Source organism: Eumetopias jubatus, unplaced genomic scaffold, assembly GCF_037043125.1.
Source record: "Eumetopias jubatus isolate StellerSeaLion01/CBP00866 unplaced genomic scaffold, mEumJub1_p1.0 scaffold_12, whole genome shotgun sequence".
Classification (NCBI taxonomy): domain Eukaryota; kingdom Metazoa; phylum Chordata; class Mammalia; order Carnivora; family Otariidae; genus Eumetopias; species Eumetopias jubatus.
The window spans coordinates 101,094,253-101,112,445 of record NW_028274818.1 but is presented as its reverse complement, the minus strand read 5'-3'; the positions used below and the strand labels follow the sequence as shown (position 1 = coordinate 101,112,445).

The window sequence follows — 18,193 nt, the reverse complement described above, 5'->3', positions numbered from 1 at the left end:
TGAGGGTAACAGTAGCTGTGTGAGTTCGGGAGAGCCTCTCAGGGCAGCTGTGCCAACTGGAGCAGGAACGTGCTCTGAGAACAGGCCTGACTCTGCTTGATCCCCTCCAGTGATGGGGGGCTCACTGCCAGCCTCTTTGTTCACCGGACCCACATGGGGTTAGCATCTACTCTGTGCCGGATGCTCGTTGTTTTGGAACGTTCAGCCCTTCCCAGAGATGGCTCCAAGTTGGCCAGCAAGCACAGCGATGGCGTGTGGACAAGCTGTCTTGGGCCTCCAGCTAGACATGGGCGGAACAAGGATGGCGGAGCAGGGCATTTCCATTCACTCAACGATTCTTTCCTTCCTGCCTGCGTTCGCGAAGCGTTCTGAGCCACCGTGTGTGCTGGGCGCTGTCCTAGGTACCGAGAGCCCCACAATGAACAAGAGAGGCAGAGAGCCTGCCCTCTTAAAGCTGCTTTCAGTGAGAGGTGAGGGAGTTTGCCAGCTGAGGCGAGGAAGGGCATTCTAGGCAGAGGGAACAGCGTGTGCGAGGGCCCGGGGATGTGACAGAATGTGTATGGGTGTGGGTGGGCGTCTGCGGCATTCAGGCAGCATTTGGTGGCTGGGGGTGGCGATTGCCTTTCTGGAAGCACTAAAAGAAAACACTGATTATGAGGGCTTGCTAGGGACTGACCTCACCCCTGCGGCCACCAGGTTCTGCCCCTCCTCCACCCATCCCTCCCCAACCCCCCCTCCAGCAGCCCTGGGTTGCCCTTCAGAGGCATAGATGGTGCCCATTGGCCCCCTGGCTGGTTCATTCCTTCTCCAGGCTCCCACATGGGCCAAGTTTGCATTCTGTCCTGCCGTGAGGGGACAAGTACAGGTCTCAGTGGGCTCAGCCTCCTCCCTGCCCCTCGCCTGCAGGGGAAGGCTCAGGAGAGGATGCTGGGGCGCTGACTTGCATGCCTCGTTTAGGGAAGAAGGTTGGCGTGCTGGAAGGTTGTCCAGTGAGCACAGCACTGCTGCGTGTCAGGCCCTGGTGCTTGAACTCCATGGGGTTTGGGCCTGCCCGCAGGGAGCTTGCGGGACCCCCGGGGGGGAGACAGGTGCTCCAGTGGGTCGCCGTGGTTCAGCACCACCGCCTGGGGCTCTCTGATGGGTGGGAAGGCCCCAGAGAGGCAGGGACCACCCCTGCTTCTTCCACTTGTGCTGCTGCCCACTCCCAGCCCAGGTAATTTAAAAAAAATGTATATGTATATATATGTATATTTTTTAAAACCTTTTTATGGAAATACAACATCCATGCAGAAAAGTGTGCATGGCACATGTGTACTTGCTTGTTGACTTTTCTCCGACCGAAATGACTGTGTAACAGAACCCAGATCAGGTCTGAGATCCTGCTGGGTCCCCAGTGCCCCTCTTGCTTGTCCTTCCAGTCAGTACCCCTGACCCAAGGGGGACCCTTCCCTTATTTCTGATGCCATCAATAAAGGTGGTCTGGCAACTTCATTTTTATTTATTTGTTTGCTTATTTATATTTATGTTATTTATTTATTTGTTTATATTTAAGCAGGCTCCATGCTCAGCGTGGGGCTTTGAACTCATGGCCCTGAGATCAAGATCTGAGCTGAGATCAGGAGTCGGACTTAACCGACTTAACCGGCTTAACCGACTGAGCCACCCAGGTGCCCTTGTATTTTTATTTTTAATTGTGTAGTTGACACACAATATTATTAGGTTGGGGCATATGACATAGTGACTGGACAAGTCTGTACATTGTTCGGTGCTCCTCACTGTGTCCCGTCTGTCACCACGCGAACTTCTGACGATATCACTGTACGTTCCCTTCACCTACTTCCCACCCCCTTCCCCTCTGGTATCCACCAGTCTGATTCTCTGCATTCGTGACTCTGTTTGTTAGAACTTCATTTTATTTATTTATTTTTTAAAGGTTTTATTTATTTGACAGAGAGACACAGCGAGAGCGGGAACACAAGCAGGGGGCGTGGGAGAGGGAGAAGCAGGCTTCCCGCGGAGCAGGGAGCCCGATGCGGGGCTCGATCCCAGGACCCCGGGACCATGACCTGAGCCGAAGGCAGACGCTTAGCGACTGAGCCACCCAGGCGCCCCTCTGTGGCTAACTCTTGACACACACTCTGTCTCTCCATGGTGTCATTTGATGCGCAGAAGCTCTTAATCTTAATCTTGCCCAATTTATCCATCCTTTCCCTGCTTTCCAGCACTTCTGTGTCCTGCTTAAGAAATCTTGGCCTACCCTAGTGTTCTGAAGATTTTTTTCTCACGTCTTCTGCTAAAAGCTGTATTGGTTTGCCTTCCACAGTTAGATCTGCTGTCCATCTGGAATTGATTTTTGTGTACGAGGTGAAGTCAACGTATTCCTTTCCTTTTGCTGCTCTGACAAGTGACCCCAAACGTACTGGCCCCCAAACAACACAAATGTATTGTCATCTGACAATCCTGGAGGCCGGGAGTCTGCAATGGGTCACTCCAGGCTAAGATCAGGATGCTGGCAGGGCCGTGTTCCTTCTAGAAGCTCGGGGAAGGGTCTGTTTCTTGACCTTTTCCAGCTTCTAGAGGCTGCCCACATTCTTTGGCTGGTGGCCCCCTCCTCTGTCTTCAAAACCAGCGCTGTTGCACCGAGTTGTTGGCACGCTGTCTGTCATCTCCCTGATTCTGTCCCTCCTGCCTCCCTCTTGCACTTCGAAGGACACTTGTGATCCCTTTGGGCCTGTCTGGATAATCCAGAATAATCTTCCCATCTGAAGGTCAGCTGACTAGCATCCTTGATTCCATCTACAACCTTAATTCCCCTTTGCCATGTGGAAGCTAACATGTTAACAGTTTCCAGGGATGGAGACATGAACATCCTGGCTGTGTCAGGTCTGGGGAGGGGAAGGAAAGTCATCATTTCTACCCACTATAGGCGGGATCATGATTTTTTTTCCCCCGTGTGGTTGTCCAGTTGACCCAGCATCACTTATTGTAAAGACCATCCTTTGCTCGGGGGTATTTTTTTTTTTTAAGATTTTATTTATTTATTTGAGGGCGGGGGGAGAGTGTGCGAGTGCGCGCACAAGTGGAGGAAAGGGGCAGAGAGAGAGGGAAAAGCAGACTTCCCACCGAGCAGGGAGCCTGATGTGGGGCTCGATCCCAGGACCCCTCAGGGATCATGCCTTGAGCCGAAGGCAGATGCTTAACCGGCACTCAGGAGTATTTTTTAGTTTCTTCTGCAAATCCTGGCCCTAGAGAGGAGGCCTGGCTGGCTGGGTTGGGGAGGGGACCCCAGGTGATGGGGTGCTTTCCCTCAGCTCCCTGGCCTGAATGTGTGGGACAGCACTACACTAGTAAAAGGGGAGTAGCTCAGTGTCCTGGCCTGGGAGACAGGACACGGGAGCCCTTTCCTTCCTCTTCTGCCTGGATCAGCAGGTGACCTCAGCAGGCCCCTTCCTTCCCTCGCCCTCTGACTTCATCTGGTCACAGGGACCCCCTTGCCCAGCACGTTTCTGTCACTTGAATCTCACTGTCCTGGTCCCTTGCTCTGTGACCGGCAGCCTGGGCCCCAGTTTCACATTCTGTGAAATGGGAATAAAGGTGGGTCGGAGGACAACTTGAGTCAGCCAGTGCCTGCCTGCATCCTGGGCCCGTGGCAGGAGGGCCCCAGCTGTCCAGTCTCTGGGGGTGTGGCCACGCAGCCTGGAGCGGGCTCTGGAGCCATGGCTGCCCCTGGTTCTGAGTGTGCCAACTCTGTGTGTGTGTGTGTGTGTGTAAGGCAAGGAAGTATACTGACCTTGACTTTCCTTCCCCTTCCCAGACCCGACACAGCCCCGATCCCCTTTGCTGTGTTGAGAGACAGGATCTGAACTACCTCCCGGCCTGAGAAAAGATGGCCCCGCTCCAGGGTGTCCAGCTCAGGTAAGATAGACAGCCCAGTCATCCCCAGGGCTCTGCCGTCACCCCCAGCTGTGGGCAGGGGGGGGAAACGCTGACTTTACAAATTGGGGTCTCCAGCCCTGAGCCTAGAGGCTGTGAGAATGGTGAGCACGTGGAACTGGACCCCAGTCTTCTGGACTTGGCCCCGCTTGCCCCCAGCCTCAGGTGCCAGAGAAGCTGGGGTCCACTGGGGCCCTCGGGTTGTCCTCTAACTCAGCCCCTGCGTGCCCCACCCTCTGTGTCCATGTTGCCAGCCCAGCACCCCATCTTCCCTGCCTCAGCCTGCCTCTTCTTGAAGCCACATCGGCTGGTGGAGCCTGGGTTCCAACCCAGCTCTGCTGTGACGCTCGGGCCGGCCCCTTCCCCAGGCTGGTTCTGGATGGCTGCCAGGCCCCTTGGTACTCCCAGGCAAGGCCCGCTACCTCCCTGTCCTTCTTGGGGCCACCGTCTCCTGCAATGGCAGGCCCACAGCCCTGTGAGTGGTAGGATTGCACAGCCTGGGCTGGCTCTGTGGGGCCTCGCTGGCCGGGTGAGAGCGAAGACTGGGTGTGGGGACGGGGGCACAGGCAGGCCGGCGCCGTCTCCCCGGCCGTCCCGTGAGGCCCCCGGCTTTGGCCCTCCCCTCAAGCTGGCAGGACTCGCAGGGAGGGAGCCTGTCTCAGCCCCGCCCTGCTCTGTGCCCCCACGTGGGGACTCCAGCTTCACCACCAGGCGGAAGTCCCCGACCTCGGTCAGATGCAGACAAATGAGGCTCCCTTCCGAGCAGGGTGGGATAAGCAGAGAGTGGCAGCTGGGAGTAGGCCTTTGTCCTCTGGACAGTGGTCACACCCGCCTGCTAGATTCAGGGGTTGGGGGGGTACTGGGTTTCTGGTGCAGGAGGGAGTGTTGGGGTGCCTGGTGGGGCAGGGCTGGGGGAGCCCACACCACACAGACATCAAGGGGAGCCTTGGCCTGGCAGTCAGCACCTGTAGGGGGGGTCTACTCTGTTTGGGGCCTGCCCCCCCATTCCTCTGGGTGGGTGTGTACAGGGAGGGAAGCCACCCTTTGCTTCCCCCCTCTCCTATGTCTGCCTTTACATCTTTTAGAAATTTTAGTTTAGGGTGTCTGGGTGGCTCAGTCATTAAGCATCTGCCTTCGGCTCAGGTCATAATCCCAGGGTCCTGGGATCGAGCCCCGCATCGGGCTCCCTGCTCCACGGGAAGCCTGCTTCTCCCTCTCGCTCTCCCCCTGCTTGTGTTCCCTCTCTCGCTGTGTCTCTGTCAAATAGAGAAATAAAATCTTAAAAAAAAATTATTTTATTTAAATTTAATTAACAGATTAGTTTCAGAGGTAGAGTTATACATTTTTTTAAATGATTATGAATATTTTAGGCACTCAGAAAAAGGACTAGACAGAATATGATCAACACCCATGTACATCCTGCAGGACTTAAGAAACAAATCTTAGAAATAGGAACAGAGCCCCCAGTTACCGCACCCCAGCCCTGTTCCCACCCCGAACTCACATCCCCGGATGTTGCGTGGACTCTGCGTTCAGCACCGTGGAGGGCCTCCCGGGCTATGTGGTCCAGGCTCGGGCTCCGCGGCCACCAGCCCCTGCTGCCCGGCCTTGCCAGCTCCTGGTGTCACCTGGCTTTCTGACTTTTTGCCCATCTGATTGGGTGGGAAACGGGATCTCCTTCCTTGTGGCTTGGATTTGCATTTCCCTGCTGACTGGGAGGCCCGGCGGCTGTCTGGTGGCACCCTCGCCTCGAAAGCTGCCTGTTCTTTTTTTTTTTTTTTTAAGATTTTATTTATTTATATGACAGAGAGAGACACAGCGAGAGCAGGAACACAAGCAGGGGGAGTGGGAGAGGGAGAAGCAGGCTTCCCGCGGAGCAGGGAGCCCGAGGCGGGACTCGATCCCAGGACCCTGGGATCACGACCCGAGCCGAAGGCAAGACGCCCAACGGCTGAGCCACCCAGGCGCCCGAAAGCTGCCCGTTCTTACCGGTCTTGTTCTTAACCTGTCTATCTGGGGTGCCCTCAAATCTTCCTTCCTCATGTCACATACCGGGGGGTGCTCCCAGCCTGTGATTCTCCCTGGCCTTTGCTGTCCCCAGTGACTCTCCCAAGGACCCCATCACTCAGCCTCCTGTCCCTCCCCAAGTGTCTCTCGGGGACCTCACACCCAGCATGTCCCAAACCGGGCTCCCCCCTCCAGCCCCCACCTTCTCCGAGGTCCCTCTCCATGTGGAGAGATGCCCCCTCCTGCTGGGACCCCAGGTGCTCCCTCCATACCCACACCGTTGGCCACCGAATGCCGCTCAGCACGTCTCTGCTCTCTGTCCCCTCCAGCCCCCCCCCCCCCCGTGGTGGTTCAGGCCGCATTGTCGCGACCCTTGTCTGTCACAGCGGCCCCCGGGACTGTGGCCTCCCTGCCCTCATTCGCCCCAGCGCCTTCATCAGCTCCTGAGTGATTTTGCCAATAGGCACACCCCTTGCTTGACACCCTCTGCAGCCCCACATCCACTCAGGCTGATGGCCTGTGTGTGGGACTGGGAGACCCCCCACCCCACCCTGCTCTTCCTCCCCATCTCTGCGTGAACCCCCCACCACACACATTTTAGCAACTAAATCCTCAGCTCTTTGGTTGACGTGGCAGAACCTGGCCTCTGCCTGGAAGTTCCCCTGCCCGTCCCCCAGCGCCCCATGCTCCCTATTACGGAGCACTCCCCCGTCCCCCAGCCCCCACGGTGCTGACGTGGCCTGAGCCTTAGGGCTGGTGGTGAGGGCTCAGGGACCGCATGGAGTTCATCCCTGGGCCCTGCTGCCCAGCACTCGGACCACAGGGTTGGGAGAGGAGGAGGGAGCATGGACACCCTGGCTGCTGATCCTGGAGGCAGGGGTAGGAAGAATAACCCCGGGGGAGCCCTGAGGTTGGGGGTGGCAAGCCTGGGCTTGAAGACTGGGCTTCATCCAGCAACAGTGTCTTGCCAGAGTGCTTCCCTCCAGCCGGAGGGGTTCCTGGTGCCCGCCTCCCGCAACCCCTGGCTATGGCAGCACCCTGGACATGGGCTTTCCACTGTCCTATTTGGCACCTACCCCCTATTCCATCAGGGCCACACCCTGGGCCTCCGATTGGCAGAGACTTCCTGGGCCTCGTTCCCCGCTGAGCCTGGGGCCCGCCACCCCCGGGCAGCTGAAATGGAAACCCTGAAATGCAGCCCGGGTTTGTCTTTGGTAAATGGCAATTGAGGGCAGCACAAAGGGGGCCTGTTGGTCTGAATGCTGCCTGCCCTCCCCCGCCCCTCCCCTGCCCGCCTCGCCCGGGCCCCGAGTCCCTGGGGGAGGCGGCGTGTGCACCCCGGGCCTTCCGAGATCATAATAGAGACCCGTCGGCGTGGCAGTTGCCCTTCCCCGGGGGCTCCCATGGGCCAGGCGCGGAGGGCCGCCTGTGGGGTGTGTGTCCTGACTCGCCCATCCACGCTCCCCACGGGGCAGCCATACTTCCACCCCATCTTACCCTCCTCATGTCCCGCTCCCGCTCCCTCTCCCTCTCGTTCACTGTGGTCTCCTTCGTCCTGACAAGAGGCCTAAGAGCCCCAGACCCCCCAGCCCCGCTGGGGTGGTGATGCAACAGGCACCCACCGGCCACGGACCCACAGCTGCTCGTGGTGGCTCGGGGTCTGGACCCACATTGCCTGCCCTCTGCTCCCTCCCTGTCTCCCAGGCCTGCCCCGCCCCCCAGATCGTGGCCAGTGGCCAATCTATCACCATCCTGGCTTTTCCCAAGAAAGCCCTTCCTTCCTCTATCCCACGAGCAGGGCTGAGTCACAAAGGGGTGATTGGCCCCAGGTCTCCTCCCCCTCTTCCTGTTCACCATTTCTTCTCTCCTCCCCTCTCCCCTTCGCTCGGCTTCCCCAGCTTTGGAGACCCTGGGGGTGGGGGCGGCCACCGGCCTCTCCTGCCCAGCCCTCCCCGCGCCCCGGCAGTGGCGGTGGGCCGAGGGAATGAGTGAGTGCAGCCGTGCAGCCGGCTCCTCTGGTCTCCTTTGTCGGCGAGGCATGCGGGCGCTCTCCCCAGAGGCGAGGGGTCTCACAAATGTTAGTCCAGGCCCAGGCTGGCCAGCCTAGGGAAGCAGGGGAGGGCCAGCCCCGGGGCTGGGTCCAGCACAGCCTCTGAGCAGCGTGTGACGTTGGGTGAGTCTCTGAACTTTTCTGAGTCTCTGAACTTTTCAGAGCTTCCCATGCTCTTCCTGTGAGTCGGCTTCTGGCTCATCAGGGCTCGGGAGGACGAACGAGGCCCCATTCCTGCAAGGCCTGGCATACCCGTTTCTTTACACTAGAGGCTGCTGGGATCTTCAGGGTCCGGGAGGGAGGGGGGCAAAGCTGGGAGCCTCCGGAAACCTCCCCTGGGAGGAGTGTCCTGGAGGTTTGTGGCTTTGGAGGCCTTTGTCCTCTGGGCAGTGGCAGGTGTGCCCTCACACGGGGTTTCCGGACCATGGGCTCTGGGCCAGGTGCTTTGTTGGGGCCGGGTTCTCAGAGAAGCTAGGGCCCTGCCTGGGGTTGCCCGCGGGCTCCCGGGAGGCAAGATGAAGATAAATGAGAACAGTATTATCTCTCCTTGGCTCAGCGTGCCATTCTGAGGTCTCCGTGGGCCAGAGGTTCGGGGAAACTTCGTGGAGGAGGAAGCGTTGGGCTAGGTATTGCATAGGTGGTTGGAACAATGAAGCAGGTGGGAGACAAGGCAGAAGTGGGGTCTGGGAGGTGGGGACTTGTCAGGTGAGTAAGGAGGGAATGCAGGGTCATCTGTGGCAGTGCTGGTTGGGGACTCCGATGCCAGGAATGCTGTTGTAATGCCTGGTCCCTGCCTCATAGGACATGCTGGCTAGCGGGAAGGTCAGACTGCCTACATGAAAAGCCATGGCATCGGACCACCGGCGGGGCTGGGGGGTCTGGGGCTCTTAGGCCTCTTGTCAGGATGAAGGAGACCACAGTAAACAAAACAGACCTTAGTCCCTTTCCTTGAGCAGCAGTGAAAAACAAAGCAGGTTGGAGATGGGGAGGACTAGGTAGGGGTTGTAATCTTAGAAGGAGACATTGGAGCAGATACTTGAAGGAGATGAGCAATGAACCTGGATATTTGAGGCCTCGGGAATAGCATGTGCAAAGGCCCTGAAGCTGGAGAGTGCTTATTGTGATCCAGGTGTGGCCGGAGGCCGGCTTGGCTGGAGTGAAGTGGGCAAGGGAGGGCCATAGTGCTGGAGGTAAGAGATGAGGAGGGCTTTGAAGGCCGCCGCACTAACTTCTCTGGAGAGCCGTCAAGGATTTTATTTTATTTTATTTTTTTTTTTTTTTTAAGATTTTATTTATTTATTTGAGAGAGAGAATGAGATAGAGAGAGCATGAGAGGGGGGGAGGGTCCGAGGGAGAAGCAGACTCTCTGCCGAGCAGGGAGCCTGATGCGGGACTCGATCCCGGGACTCCAGGATCATGACCTGAGCCAAAGGCAGTCGCTCAACCGACTGAGCCACCCAGGTGCCCCAAGGATTTTATTTTTATATATAGTTTTTAGAAGGTAAGATTTAGCTTGCAGACCATAAGATTCATCCTTTTTTTTTTTTTTTTTAAAGATTTTATTTATTTGACAGAGAGAGACACACCCAGAGAGGGAACACAAGCAGGGGGAGTGGGAGAGGGAGAAGCAGGCTTCCCGCGGAGCAGGGAGCCCGATGTGGGGCTGGATGGGATCATGACCTGAGCCGAAGGCAGGTGCTTAACGACTGAGCCACCCAGGTGTCCCAAAATTCACCCATTTTAAATATGGCTTTGTGACTACTTTGATATTTAGTATAAATACAAGTTGTGCGGCCAATCACAATCCATTACACTTCTGGCTTCTGGAAAGTTTTCTCATGCCTGTTTCTGGTCAGTCCCAGCTTCCACCCCCAGGCAACCCCCGATTTGCTTTCCGTGTCTATAGTTTTGAGATTCCCTATAAATAAGAATCGTGCAGTATGTAGTCTTTTGTGTTGGGTGTCTTGCCGGTTAGTGTAACATTGTTGAGGGTGGTCAGTATCGTTGCACATGTCACACTCACTCATTATTGCCAAGGAGTGTTCTATTGTGTAAATACCCTGCTTATCACTCACCAGGTGATGGGTATTTGGTTGTTTTCCATTGTTGGGCTATTATGAATAAAGTTACTATGAACATTTTTTTACAGGCCTTTGTATGAATGTGTTTTTATTTTTCTTGGGCGGTTGGGTCATATGGTAGATATATGTAACTTACTTTTTTTAAAAGATTTTATTTATTTGAGAGAGAGAGATTGAGAGAACAAGTGGGAGGAGGGGCAGAGGGAGAAGCAGACTCCCCGCTGAGCAGGGACTCCCCCCGCCCCCGCCCCATGCGGGACTCAATGCCAGGACCCTGAGATTGTGACCTGTGCCAAAGGCAGACACTTAACCGACTGAGCCACCCAGGCGCCTGGTGATTAGAGTTCTTTAAGTGTTCTGAATAGAAGTCTTTTAATGTATGATTTGTAATATTTTCCTCTGTGGGGGGGGTGTTTCAGGCAGAGAGGGGGCCCAAAAGGCATGGGGAGGGGGCACCTTGCGTCTTGTTCCAGTCTCACTAGAGGCCTTCCTCTGCCTCACACATGGGGCCCCGCATCAGGATTTCCTAGGTCAGAGGGCCCCCCCGCCAAGCCGCTGGAGCAGGAAGCCAGTTAGCCACCCACAGGGAGGGATATTCGCTGTCACCAGAAAGCATGCCCCTGCTGGCTCAGTCGTTCGGGCTTGGAGGGATGCCAGCAAGTCCTAACCTAACCAGAGAACAATGTCTGCAACCCACAGTCCCTTCCCTGGGGAATGAGCTTGCTGGAGGGCCAGGTTCTGGGGAATGAGGGAGCAGCTGATCGAGCGACTCCCGGGCCCCAGGATTCCTGGGGTGTCGGAGTTGTCCATTGGAGGATTGGAATGTTGGGTTTGGAAGGCTCTAGGACCAGGCTAAGGCTGACAGCCATGGACAGTATTCCTGTTGGCTAACTTGGGCCTGTAGGTGTCACTAATGTGCGCCGGGGGGATTATTTGTCTCTGGTCTTAGGGCTGGCAGCCCTGCATGAAGTTCATCCCATGGCTGTGCTAAGACAGGTCATCGTGTCGCTGGCTCAACTTGCTGACCTGACAGCCATTTGGAGGGCACTTTGCAGACTCCTGCCGTGAGCCTTGTGGATTGGCTTCTATATCAGTCTGAACTCTTTCGGTTGCAAGAGACGGTGCCCCTCAAATAGGTTTAGGCAAAAAGAGAAAACGATGCACAGGTGTGAGGATTTGTTGACTGGTGTAAGTAAGGCGCTCAAGGGACCAGCTTCAGGCTCAGCTGGATCCAGGCCCTCCATCCAAATCCAGCAGCTCAGCTCTGCTTTCTCCACATTGGCCTCATTCCCTGGCAGGCTCCTCCATGCGGTAACTGGGATGGCCCTGTAGTCCCTGGCATCCAACCCACACCCAGGCAGCCCCAGAGAAAGAAAATCACCCTTCCTAAAGGTACCAGCCAGAGTCCAGGCCCTGGTGCTCCTTGGGTCATATGATTTTTCCTTCACTAACCCTGGGGGCTCTGGCCAGGCCTGGGTCATGTGCCGACTCCCCTTGTGTGTGGTGGGGTCAGCCCATATAAGTCTTACGGATCAAGAGTGGAGGAAAGGGTTCTCTGAAAGAGAATAGCATTCCATGACCACGGATGGGTATGGATAGGGCTGGACTGGCAGAAGCGGCCTCAGAGCCGAGCACCCGGAGAGCACGGAATTTCCTGTTCCCGAGGTCCCTGGGGGTGATGCTTTTGCCCAGAATCCTCTGCTCATCCGGTGGGGCTCTGTATTCCCTTTCCCCACTGGACAGTGTGCTCGCCAGATAAGGCCTGCAGCTCCGGGGCAGGCCCGGGTCTGGCCGCTGGCGAGCCCTCCATGAACGTCTGCTGCAAGAGAGGGTGTGTGCATAGGGCAGTGGAGGAGAGGGCCCGGGGACGGCGGGCCTGTCTTGTCTGCCCCAGGCTACCCACGCGTGTCAATCCGTAGCAGCCTGTGTTCGGGGGGGAGTCCCACTCAGCCGAACCTGCGGAGTCCCCATGGAGGGCTGCTGGGGCTACGACAGCTCTTCCTGCAGACCCCCAAACCTGCCTGCTCCTGATTCTCGCCTCCCGGGTCCAGGATGCGGGCAGAGACCGCACGGCCGACCTCGGAGTCCGGCAGACCAGGACACGGGCCAGGCCACATCATTGCCACACCGGGCCCATGCTTGCTGCCACTGCTCTGTGCCTCAGTTTCCCTCCCTAGGAAAGAGGGGGATGGTGGCCCCCGCCCCACTGGGTCGGGGGGGTGCGGGAATCCTGCTGTGTCACCACTGGTGGGGGCCCTGGCCCGGGGTGACATGATGAGGTGATTGCTCTCGTCTGCCCACAGGTGAGGGGTGATGGCAGAGAGGGCGTGACCCGCACGGACCCTTCTCCACACACCGAGTGGCACCACCATGCAGAAGCCCAGCGGCCTGAAGCCCCCCGGCCGTGGGGGGAAGCACTCGAGCCCCGTGGGCCGGACGTCCACTGGGTCGGCTTCCGTGTCCGCGGCGGCAGCGGCCACCAGCTCCAAGGAAGGTGCGCGGGGCTGAAGGTGGTGGGTGAAGTGCCGGGTGTGGGGAGCGGTTCTTCCAGAAGAGGGCCTCAGAGACCGGCCTGGGGGCTAGCAGCACACGGAAGTTCTTCCTTCTGTCTGGCTGTAATCCCTTTCCGGATTAACTAGCACCGAGCACCGATGCACGCTTTATGCATGCCGTTCCTTTTCCCGCTCCCCCTGCTTGGGAGGCAGGTCCTACTGCGGGCTCCGCTTAGGGGTGAGAAAGTGGGGATCCGGGTGGGCATGGCACTGAGCCCAAGGTCACTCAGCCAGGATTCAACCTCCAGCCTCCACCGGCCTCCCCGCCCTGCCGTGTTCCCTTCCAGGGTCTGGGATTGTCCTAGCGAGCCAGCCCCATCTTCTCACCAGCCTTCTTGTCTGCCACCCAGAACCATGTCCTTTGGCCTTTCCGCCCCTGACCCCTCGTCGTCCTGCTGGTGGGCAGAGGTGGGGGCTGGGTGCCGGGCTGGGCGTGAGGGACAGCTCTTAGCTACATGCTCTTCTGAAGTTGAGGGTAAGGGAGCCCACAGTGGAATATTCAGGAAGTTTGCCGCAGAGGTAACATTGCCTGTCTCTTAACCCTTAGAGGCAACCGTTATTTTGGTTTCTATCCTTCTACTTTTTTTTTCCTACCTGCTTGCAATCACGCTGCATATACAACTTGAAAATCTGTTTTTTTTCCTTCTAATACGATCAAGTGGATTTTTCCTCATCATTTTTAATGGCTGTAAGGTATCCAGTCCATCCAACAACTATAAATCAAAGGCCTGCTTTGTTGACACAGTCTTCACCACCAGAGCACTCGTTCTGAGCAAAACCAGAAGTGGGCCTAGCCCTCCCTCAGGGCTGCTGGTCTGGCGGGGGACGTGGAGTGTCATGAGATCCTAGAACTGGGGCCTGATCAGGTCTGGGAGTTCAGCCCCGAGGAGGGGACAGGTGAGTCGAGGTCCAGAGGGTGATAGTCTGTTAGTTGAAGAAGGGAGGGTGTTCCAGGCAGAGGAAACAGCATGTGCAAAGGCCCAGTGGCAGAAGAGCACATGGCATATATTGGGGAGGGCAAGAAAGAGAGTGTGGCTGGCATGTGGCCAGTGACAAGTGTGCTGGTGAGAGAGGGTGGGCGACGGTGGGGACAGCTTGGGGGCTGTCCAGGGCATTTCGCTTCTGTTGTAATAACACTGGGAAGCCATCGGAGAGTTTTAAATCAAAAGGAATATGATAAAAAAGAATTGGAAATGTGTTCTTAACTCATTCTCTGCAGTTGGGGATGACTGTTTCCTATTTTTCCACTTTGATAAATGACGCTGTGATGAATGTCTTTGGGCACAAATCCTGGCTTTGATTACCCTCCAGCCAGCAGCAGGGTAAGACACACCGTCCATCTCATCTGATTGGTACAGAAGTTTGGAGAGACAGAAAAATAGCCAGGGGCCAGATGAGGCAATCGGGGCCCTGGGTGGAGTCAAGAAAAGTCTGAGCCAAAGGTATAGACAGCTGGCAGAACCAGGGCCTTGGCAGAGTCAGACAATAAGGCTGGGAGGGTAAGGAAGCTGTGTGGTGTGGCCCCTGGGCAGACTTTTGCAGGCAGGCTTGTCCAGAACAGTCCCATTAGAGGCCCAGACTTCCTTTCCATTGTGGCAAATCCTCCTTTACTCATGACATTACTGAGCAATGGGAAGAGGCCAGAGAGAGAAAACACAGGGGAAAGGATGTTCTGTGTGGACAGAATGAGTGGTGCAAAGGCCCTGAGGCAGGAATGGACCTGGTTTGTGAGAGAAGGAAGGAAGACAAGTCTGGGTGGAGAGGAGTGTGAAATGAGGTTGGGGAGGGTGGCGGAGGCAGATCATGAAGGGCAGGGTTTCAGGTTGGTTTTCGGGGTGACCGGCGCTGCTGGAGGGTGTTAGCAGAGGAATGGTTGGACGCTCACATCCCTCAGCTCACTGTGTGGAGAACGGGTTGTGGGGTGAGGAGCCCAGTGAGGAGGCATGTGGCCCCCCAGGTCGGGAGGCCTGCACTCGCTGCCTGGGCTAGGGGTCAGAAGGCCGACCACCAAGAGCGGGCCATCAGGGAAGCCTTCTCAGAGGAAGCGGGGATGAGCTCAGCCTCAGGATGGAGGGAGTGTGAGTGTGGAGAGGGGGAGGGCCTGCTGGCAGTGGAGGAAGTGCATGGGCAAGGGCACAAAGGGAGGCTGAGCTGGGTCCAGTGGGGGTCGTGTGGCCACTCCCCGGGAGAAGGTCACCAGCCCGACCCGACCCTCCTGTGTCCTGGAGAGAGCTCCGTCGCACCTTCTGGGTTTTGTCCTCATTGCTCCCTCCCCGATCAAGAGGGGCCTGAATTCTGGCTCTGATCCCGCCCTTAATGCCCCTTCTCACTGCCCCTGCTGTGGGACCCTGGAAGAGGGACTTAACCTCTCTGAGCCACAAATGGGATCCGGAGAGTTAATGAGCGCCAAGTGCCTGCAGGTCCAAAACTCATGAAGGACTCCTTTCTTTTCCTTTCCCCGTCCCTCCATAGTGCCATTACAGAAAGTTTTGCAAGTGATAAAAGCAGCAGCCACCACCCTTCTGCTTAACCTAATCACAGCCACCACTGTGCTAGAGCTCCTTCCGGTCTTTTCTCCTATGGCACATGACCGTTGGCAGCGGTTCAGTCGTGGGCCATGCCCAGGTCTGTGTCTCACCGTGGCGCGTCTTACTGCCTTCCGTGGGAAGTGTCCCCCTGACCTGAACTGCTGCAGTGTCTTCGCCGTCCTCTGTGTGACCTGATGCTTGCTTCCCCTCCGGGTGGGGGCTGTGGGGTCTGACTCTGCCTGGGGCCCCCCACATCCCCCCCACCCTGCAGGACTGTTCCAGAGAGAGGAGGTGCCACGCCGTGAATGCCCGATTGATGACAGAGCCACACCCCCGTGCCTGCTGCGGCATCTGGGCTTTGGGTCCCCCTCCCTCCGCCTCTGGCAGGTCCCAGCAAGACTTCCAGGCGGCGGGGAGGGAACAGAGAGCCCAGAGCAATTGGCCTGGCGAGAGGAGGAAGGAAGATTTCTGAGGCCCACAGCGGCGGCTTTTGTCCCTGCTCTGCTCCGGGTCTCAGAACCAGAGTCTCTGAAGAGGAGGAGGGGCAGGTGGAAAGACCAGAGGAGGACAGGGTCACCCCCCCCCCCGTCCCCCACCGGCTCCTCGGGCTCCCTCACCCACCCCATGGCTCTGGCCATCTGCTGTCCGAGGTGCAGGACGTGCCCACCCCTGTAGGAGGCCGGGACCCTGCGTGAGGGGCACTGGGGCCCCAGAGGTGGGTCTGGTGGAGACTGGAGCCTGGGAGTGATTGGGGGGGGGGCGGCGCGGCAGCAGCAAGAAGCAGACTCTGCTCTGGGAATCGGGGCAGTGGCTGTCTCCCAAAGTGTGAGCTCAGCCTCCGGGCAGAGGGTCTGGCCCAGGGCCGGGCCTGGCCCAGTGCCCCTGCCCCCCACCCTGTGGGGACGGAGGGGGGCTGCGTCAGTCCCCAGAGCTGGGACATACAGGAAGCGGCAGGAACAAGGGGCTGTTGGAGGGGAACTGTCGTACTGGAAGGTGGCCCAGAGGTGGTCAGAGTGGCAGGTGCGCAGGAGGGCCGTCTGGGACCCACCAGTGCGCAGAGGCTTGTGAGGTCGGGGGCAGCACCGCTGGGCAGGTTGGAGCCCCCCTGGAGGCTGCTTCAGGTCAGGCCGTCACAGAGGCTCTTGCTCAGGAGGTGACACTGGTACAAAGATCTGAGTGACAAGCAGCAAGCAGCCCAGCCGAGCTGGGAAGAGCATCCAGGCAGAGGGACTAGTGGCTGCAAAGGCCCCGAGTCTTGAGGTGTCTGCGGGTCAGAGCATGGCTCGAGTGGGCAAGCAGGGAGTGTCGGGAACAGGCCTGGGGCAGGCGCCGGGGCCCCAGTGGGGAGCTGGGAGCTGGCACCGGGGGCCGCCAGGGCTTTGGAATCCATCCTGGGCCTGAGGGAGGAGAAGGGGGTCCAGGCTTCCAGGCCAGTGCAGGGTCCACCACTGCCCCGTGATGGTGGGCAAGAGGGGACGGCAGCAGGCTGTGAACAGGAGCCCTCAGCCCTCCCCCGGGGTCTGCTTCTGGGGCCTCAGGTGGAGGCAGGCCAGGCCAGGTAGTGGGGGTCCCTCCTGGCCCCAACGAGAATGGGTGACATGGGGAGGACTCAGGGCTGCCGGGCCAAGGGACAGACACAGGCCACTGCTGTGCTCCCTCTGCCCCTCCCCCAGGGCAGGCAGGTCCTCGAGGGGCCCCTCCCCTCCCCCCGGCGCTGTGGTCCGGCCCCAGAGGTGTCCCATTTACGAGGGACGGTGTTTGACCCTCTCTGCTTCACCAAGGTGTCTTACCATGCTGCTTCTCTTGAACCACCCAGGGAGAGAACGGTTCTTTCCATTTTCAAGCTGACAAATCTGAGGCTCAAGCTGTCAGCTGAGTTGCTCAGAACAGTAGGGCCAGAGAGTGGCGGGCCTGGGGTGGAGGCTCAGGTGGCCTGGGTGTGAAGCTGGCTCAGGCCACTGGCACCTACCGCCCTGTGCAGGGGTGGGGTGGCTGGGACCCTCAGTTGGTGGGGAGGCTGGGACCCCTGGTTCAGTCCTGTCCTGGGCAGGTGGCAGGTGGGAAGAGTGATCGGTCCTCATTAGGCTGGGCACAACTGTCCCCCAAATTGCCTATGGCCTTTCCTCATGCTGGGGACCCAGGGCATGGAGGTCAAGGATGAGTCGGGAGATGCCCCTTCAGGCAGGGAGTAGGCCACTCGGGGCAGGGCCCACCGCCTGTGTCACGATCCCCCAAGGGGCCTACACAGGGCTGGTCCCAGTGCTTTGCCGTTCTGGCTTACGGAACTGGGGCCCAGATGCCCCCCGTGCCCGGTGGGTGCTCCAGACCCGGGAACCAGCTCGATGTGCCCCACCTGGGACCCATACAGCTGGAGCTGGCCTCTAGCGTTAGACACGGGCCCTATCCTACCCCACCCCCTGGAGGGTGGTGTCTTTCACCTTGGTACCCCGCTGCCTGGGAGGGCAGGTGGCATCACCCCCATTTCCAGTGACTTGGCCCAGCTGCCGTGCAGACGTGGGCAGAACCAGGACAGACTTCCAGCCATTGCCCCTGAAGAGCCTGCACGAGCCCCAGGCAGCACCCCACCCCCTTCAAGGTCAACTTCTCCGGCCCTCCTCCCCTAACCACATCCTAAACTTTTTAATGGCATCAGGAGGGGGAAAGCCAAGCTGAGCATTTCTGTGGCTGGACTGCAGAGCAGGTGGGGGGCAGGGCAGCCTCCTAATGTTCCTGACGTCGCCTGGTATTGATCTGGGGGGCAGGGGCCCATCTGCCAGTGCCTGCCTGCCAGCCGTGGTGTGGCTGGAGCAGGGCTTCTCCATGGGGAGCTGGCTCTGCTCTTTCCAGGGTAAGCCTCACACTCTTTCTCCTCCTCGGTCCCAGCCTGAGTGTGCTGGCTGGGGGCTCTGTCCTCCTGGTTTGGGAGTAGGGGGAAACGGAAGGGGACTTCTGAGTCCCATTTGGCTCTGGAAGGATGCCGAGCTGTCCTTGGGACGGGGCCCACCCCGGAGTGGACTGACAGAAGGTTCCTTCTTCAGGGGT

At 58.3% G+C, this 18,193-nt stretch overlaps 1 protein-coding gene across 6 annotated transcripts in view; it reads left to right on the top strand.

Moving 5' to 3' along the window:
• Window positions 1–18,193, top strand: part of CLIP2 (CAP-Gly domain containing linker protein 2) — a 70,216-nt gene that overhangs the window by 6,296 nt on the left and 45,727 nt on the right. For 5 of the 6 annotated variants that reach the window (XM_028109923.2, XM_088016643.1, XM_028109925.2 and 2 more), the window contains exons 2-3: window positions 3,815–3,915; window positions 12,375–12,565. In XM_028109923.2, the coding sequence (XP_027965724.1) occupies window positions 12,442–12,565 (124 nt within the window). In that variant the 5' untranslated portion in view covers window positions 3,815–3,915; window positions 12,375–12,441. The remainder of the gene's footprint in view (window positions 1–3,814; window positions 3,916–12,374; window positions 12,566–18,193) is intronic. The other variant, XM_088016644.1, reaches the window with a different exon arrangement.